Source organism: Oncorhynchus kisutch, linkage group LG2 (genome assembly GCF_002021735.2).
Source record: "Oncorhynchus kisutch isolate 150728-3 linkage group LG2, Okis_V2, whole genome shotgun sequence".
Classification (NCBI taxonomy): domain Eukaryota; kingdom Metazoa; phylum Chordata; class Actinopteri; order Salmoniformes; family Salmonidae; genus Oncorhynchus; species Oncorhynchus kisutch.
The window spans coordinates 10,168,218-10,174,878 of NC_034175.2; the positions used below are offsets into that span (position 1 = coordinate 10,168,218).

The following is a 6,661-nucleotide window of genomic DNA, read 5'->3' on the forward strand; positions in this document are numbered from 1 at the left end:
ACATGTTGTCTCTGTGTGTGTGTGTGGGGGAGGGGGGGGGGGGGGGCAGTATGGACACCTATACCATAAAACTACATGCAATTAGAACCAATTTAGGACCGTTTGACTCATGTTCATCAACACATTTGCGCTCTTCCTAGTTGAGAGTTATTGAATATGAATATAACAGGTGAAGGTCAAGTTTTGTTTTCACCCAAGTCACTGAGTAAAATTGAGAGCACAGTTTATACTGGCATCTGGTGGATGGATAAGTGAATTACATACTCAAAGTTTACATTGTAACATAGTAGGCAATGCAAAATACGTTTTCATATGTCATTGCAAATATAATTAATCGAATCATTAATTGATCATCTACGCTCAGTAGCCTACATGCAACGAACGTCGCCGTGTGTTCCAAGTGCGTAATTGTTGCGCCAAAACCAGGTGAGCGCAATTAACACGCGCCTACAACATTCATCTTTAAATGGTCAGTCTAGTTTGCTAACAACAGTGTGTCCACGAGGCGCTCTGGACTACAGAGTTTTATTATTTTTATTTCTGCGGTCACGTTGAACATGGTGCAAGTTGCGTGGATGTTTTGTCTGTTTGCATGTTTTTTTTCTGCCTTTCCATTCACACAAGTATCAGCGGAAGCTGATTTTAATGTTGACCGATGGGAGGGTCAAGTGCATCAAGACTACCAATTCGCGGAGCGGCACCTCCTGGGCAATGTACCAGTGCGTGAGGTGATCAGGCCTCGGATAGGGGAAGACGATGCCATCGGTGCCCAGCGGTCAGAACCACCATACTACTTCCTTCCCATGTTCCAGCACTCGGCGGTTCCCGTCGTCGATAGGGACTTGTTCAGACCAGTCGTCGGGAAAATACGTTTCCCCAGTATCTTGACCACCCTTTTGTTTCCGCCACAAAATAGTCCAGAGCGCAACCACTTCTCTCCCGTGCGTAATCCGCATGGAGTGGAGGTGTGGTGCGGGTACAACCAGATCTCCGTGCGCATCAACAGAAGTCAGCTCAGGTTTAGGTGTCTGGCCTCCATGCTCTTCCTGGGCACTTGCCCCGTCACCCGGGTCACCCCACTTTTCTTTTACTTCCATTATGACTTGAATGACTGTGGCAGTACTCAAACGGTAAGATGTGTTGGGATGCATTTTGCCCTCACTATCCATTAGGAGCAGACTCTTAAACTGACCCTAAAATATGTACTCTTTTTATTCTGTTAATGACTTCCAGACCATGAATGGCCAGCTGGTGTACACCAGCTCACTTCGCTTTTCTCCAGAACCACAAGGGCCAGTGATAAGAGCCATACCTCTCAACCTCCCCATTCAGTGCATATATAACCGGTATAGTGCCCAATAGACTAGTCTACAGTAGGCATTTATACTTCAGTCTTACTACTGTGTGATGAGTGGTTTTTGCTGTTTTTACCATCCATTTCCTTAACAGATTCCACTACTCCTACAAAGTTGGCTATGTACCTGAGGTGCATGACCGCAATCTCTTGAAGAGTATGAATGGCAAACACATCTTTAGGCTCACTGCATGCAATGGTAAGTAAACATGTCCCATTACAAGAGTTTGCAAGTTGATTTAAGGGGCAGAGAATGAGGGGAAAATCTTTCTCTCCAAATGCAGAGCAATGGGAACAATTGTCATCAGAAGAGGGCTATATGCTTGGGGAGCCAATGTACTTCAAAGCCTACGCTGCTTTTGTCCCCAAAGATGAGAGTGTGTTTGTTGATTCCTGCTTTGTTACGACATCCAATGACCCAAATGCCACACCTCGCCTTGAAGTCATTCACAACTTTGGGTAATCAAACACTTAAATTCTCACACACTGATGTAGATATAACATTTGTATCAATCAATTCTAGTGGTGGGTATATATGCGTGTATGTGTTTTTAGATGTATGGTGGACAGCAAGCGGAAAGGCAGTCAGTCCCAGTTCTTCTCCAGAGAGTCAAATGTCCTGCGCTTCACTGTGGATGCTTTCCTGTTTCCCCAAATCACTGCCAAGGTTAGGCTATATCCTTTTATGGCACACAAATGTTTCCACAACACCAGTGAATAAGGGGGTGTGTGTATATATCTCTCATACTCTGTTCCACAGCATCTCTACCTGCACTGTACTATGACTGTCATGAAATCCACTTCTAAGTGGAGCGCCAAGTCCTGCACGTACAATAGCACAGTGGGAAGGTAAACTGTCTTTTTGGAATCTCAACAGTAACCTCGACCGATCTGATGTATTTCTATATCCAGTGGTGGGGAAAAGTACACAATTGTCATACTTGATTAAAAGTAAAGATACTTTTACTTGAGTATTAAGGTAAGTCACCCAGTAAAATACTACTTAAAAATCTAAGTATTTTATTTGAAATCTACGTAAGTATCAAAAGTAAATGCTATAAATCCCCTCAAATTCCTTGTATATGCAAACCAGACGGCACTATTTTAAAATGTATTTATGAGTAGCCAGGGGCACACCAATACTCAGATATTTACAAATGAAGCATTTGCGTTAGTAAGTCTGCAAGATCGGAGACAGTAGTGATGACCGGGAGTTCTCTTGATAAGTCTGAATTGGAACGTTTTCTGTCCTGCTAAGCATTTGAAATGTAACCAGTACTTTTGGGTGTCAGGGAACATGTATGTAAAGTGTAAAGTACATTTTCTTTAGGAATAACTAGTCAAATAAAACATGTATATAAATAGTAATGTACAGATCTCCCCAAAAGGGTTGTACTTCAAAGTGTTTTTTACTTTACACCACTGTCGCTCACAATCATTTACTCAAGAATTACATCACAAGTTACATAGACTGGTCATGATCAATGTGTAGGACACTGATGACAACATAAGTAATTCAGTTATTTCATGCTACATTGTTTTTTGCACTGGTTAACCAGGGGTTTATTCACTAGAAAGCCAACGAAACAGTGAGTGACCTACCTGAATTTGTCCAATAGAAACTCGTTTTTGTTGCAAAATGTTTTTGACTAATGATTACACCCCTGGTTGTTATTTCTTGTTAGGTGGGAGGAGCTGTATGGCCCTCCCTCTGTGTGCTCCTGCTGTGATTCTGTCTGTGAAGTGTCAGAGTTCTGTAAGTATACAACACAGTCAATGCTGGACCACCTCTTTTTTTCTCTCTAATTCATCTTACATTGTTTTGAAGAATTCATCTATGTTGATCTGTAACTTGTGGTTCTGCCTGATGTAACCAGGGCCAGCCTTGACATCTCCTTCAGTGAAAAGCCTGATCACCAGTAAACCCTGGAGAGTGTTGGAGGACAGGGAGAAGAGTTTGCCCGTTCAGGCTGAGGAGAGACAGCCAGATGGTGAGGAAAGGGTGGAGGAGACCTTGGCAGTCACTTATAGAGTGGAGAAGGTGAAGTTTAAAAGCTTGGCAGTGGCTCCTTGGGAGGAGGAGAAAAACATGTCTGTTGCTGTTATGAATAAGGTAGAGGAGGTGCAGGAAGGGACAGTTCTAGGAGAGGAGGGGGTGGTAGCCAGAAAGGAAGGGAGTGTGGAGGAGCCGATTGAGGACAAATGGGCTGAGAAGGAGATGATTGAGGTGGCAGCTGAAGAGATTGGCACAGACCAAGTGACATCAAGTGTAACTTTGGAACATGTACCTGAGGAGAATACTGTGACGGTTAAGGAGGTAGCTCAGTGGAACATGTCGAGTGTCACCATGAATGCTAAGGTGTCAAAGAAAGCTAAGGAGCAGGTTGCTGGGATAGAAGGGTCAACGGTTGAGAGAGTGGGGGTTGGACAGATGCCTTTGGTGGACGAAGCGGCAGCATTTCTGCAGGGGTACATGGAGCCTGCCGAGTGGAGAGAAGATTACCAAGGACCAGCCCTAGAGGAGGAGCTGGGGAGGTTTTGGAAACCATCCACAAAGGTTAGTTTTCATATAGTCTAGTGACTGTTTCAATGCTGCTGCCTTGAGTTTTAATGTCAGTTTAAGTTGCAATCATTTGAAGTTTGTCATACCAGCTGTTTTAAAATGTATCTATTTCTTTTCAGGACAAGCTTGCTGTGCTGGAAACTTCTGTCCCTATTGGAACATTAACTTTAAATTAAATATTTCATAAGAAGAATTACACTTAAGTGTCCTTGTATGATTGCATATTAAATTACCCTTGATATAAGCAATGAACAATGCTCTGAATGTTTATGGTAGCTGGGCATTTGAGGGATGTATATTTGTGGGGGTGTATATTGAAGATGTAAACCTATGGCATTCTCTGAAGGGTACAACTATTTTACACACAAAAATGACAGGGAGCTCAGAGGGAGACTGCAGAACTAGGGTTGCAAAGCCACTGGTAATTTACCAAAGTTCATGGAACATTCTGTAATTTTGTTAACTAAAAGCTAATCTATGCCAACTTTGGTCATTTATACTTGAATATTTATTTTATTTAGCCTTTATTTAATCAGGAAGGTCTCATTGAGATTTAAAATCTATTTTTCAAGAGCGTCCTGGCCAAGATAGGCAGCACCAAGTCATAAAAAAAATGACAAACTTGGAAAAACTACAAATAATCTAGTAAAAACCATAGAATTCACAAGAGTATAACAAAATACCAATCGGGACAGGTTTTTCCAGTTTAAAAGTATTTTGTAAGGTGTGCCAAGACGATGGCGCAGAGTACATAAAAGCCCTTTTACCAAATTCAGTTCGGACATTTGGAACAGTTAGCAGGATAAGGTCCAGAGAACGAAGAGAGTACCCACCACATTTCTGAACAATAAGGTAGTAAACCCAAAATGGCTTTGTAAATAAAAGTATACTAGTGCCTGAGTCTACGAGTGACTAGAGAAGGCCAGCCAACCCTGGTATACAAAGTGCAGTGGTGTGTAAGGGTTTTGCAGTTTAAAATAAATCTCAAAGTGCCATGGTAAAGAGTGTCAATTGATCTCAAACACTGAGTGGAAGCATTCATATATAAAATATCCCCATAGTCTAAAGGTGTAAATGTAGCTGATTTTACTAGCCTCCTTCTGGCTTCAAAAGAAAAACAGGCCTTTATTCCTAAAATAAAATCTCAATTTCAGCATCAATTTTTTTGTAAGTTGTTGAATATGCAATTAACGTTTTTTAATGCATTTGTAGTATTTTTTTAAAATCTATATTTGGGTCCATGAGTGTCTAGTGGATGGACCATATGGTTAATTAGAAAATAACCTAATTAATGAAACAATCTAAAAGATGGCATTATTTTTCAAACTCTGCAACTCTTCCAACTTGACTTTTCACAACTGCCACCAGTCGGGTGCGAACACATTAACAAAGACAAGTTTAAAAAATAAAGTGTATTTAATGCTGAAATCCTCATATTAAGACATGGTATTCTCTAAGTTGATGGTTTATATTTAGGATCATGTTATGATTAATTCATATATTTTGCATGCTAAATAAGGCCATGCAGAGGGCCAGAGATAATTAGACATCTGTGATAATCTGAAGTATCACTATGTCCTGTGATAAAAAATAAAAAAAACTTTAAATTACCCAAATGCTGGTAGTTTACTGGTAAACTTTGAAAGTTACCAGTAATATACCCTCCCGTTCAAATTGTATTGGCCGCATACACATATTTAGCATTAGGAGCTAGAAACAGAGCTGCCATGTCTATCAGAGCCACCTTGGTCACTACATGCAACCTTAGGCAGGACTGATGTAAAACTCTGTTTCAAGCTATTTTGTGGGGATGGTAACAAGTGGTGCATGAACAGTGTCTTTCAGATGCAAATGATGAACATATGTAAATTGCATAGTGCTGTCTGGTTCCAAAGAATATGACATTGATGCCACCAGTAGCATTGAATGCAAGGTGAGCCTTTTGTATAAAATAATAGCCAATCAGTGTAGATCAACTGTGAATGGTCCTGGCACCCACAAAAAAGTGTCAATGGAAGTCAGTTTGGATTTGGCTTCACTCCAATCACATTGCATCGAGAGCAAATATTGACAAACTGGTTGTGCATCTCATTGTATTGTTGTCCTCTGGTGGTTAGCTAGTTATCTAAATTTGTCCCTTTCCTAAATTAGCCATGGATAATAGAGATTTGGACTTGTGGTTTACTTAATTCTCTGTACTGGCCAATGATTATAATGGCGATTCTGATCCAACCATAAATTCATACATTGTGCCCCTGGCCAGAGAGGATGGAAGTTCAATATGTAGCTAGATGTAGAAGGCTAATGTTAACTAGCCTACATTGCCCATGACATGAAATTAGGCTAGCGGGCAAGCATTTTAGCCAGGTAGCCTAGGACAAAAAATGAAAGTGTGTACTGTATGACAGAGTGATAGACCGTTTCGTAAATGTGAAAGAGAGGAGGATGGCATTGGCATTCTCTACAAGTATGGTGAGTCAACATGTTTTTTCTATTTTTACAAACACGAATGACTACATCATATTTATCTTATGTTTATTGGACTAAATAGTTTTTGGTACCTTTTGGTTGTCACTTTATTAGACTAAGCAGAGGTGATTTGATGATGTTGAAGGTGAAATTGTGCTGGAATAGTGGAGGCAGCTCATGTTTTCTTTGCGGCTTGCGGTAACTCACCATGATTCTAAATCAATAGTTCTTTAGTGGTCTTAAAATGTTGGAAACATGAACTTGCTTGACCATGC

At 40.7% G+C, this 6,661-nt stretch overlaps 1 protein-coding gene across 1 annotated transcript; it reads left to right on the forward strand.

The window, feature by feature from the left end:
* Positions 1–193: 193 nt before the first annotated feature.
* On the forward strand, positions 194–4,115 carry zp3d.1 (zona pellucida glycoprotein 3d tandem duplicate 1). Its single transcript, XM_020497646.2, has 9 exons — positions 194–1,130; positions 1,234–1,346; positions 1,450–1,553; positions 1,639–1,813; positions 1,910–2,021; positions 2,115–2,203; positions 3,040–3,110; positions 3,232–3,911; positions 4,037–4,115. Exons 1-9 carry the CDS (start codon positions 558–560, stop codon positions 4,091–4,093), a joined length of 1,974 nt encoding a protein of 657 aa, XP_020353235.2. The 5' UTR covers positions 194–557; the 3' UTR covers positions 4,094–4,115.
* Positions 4,116–6,661: the final 2,546 nt, after the last annotated feature.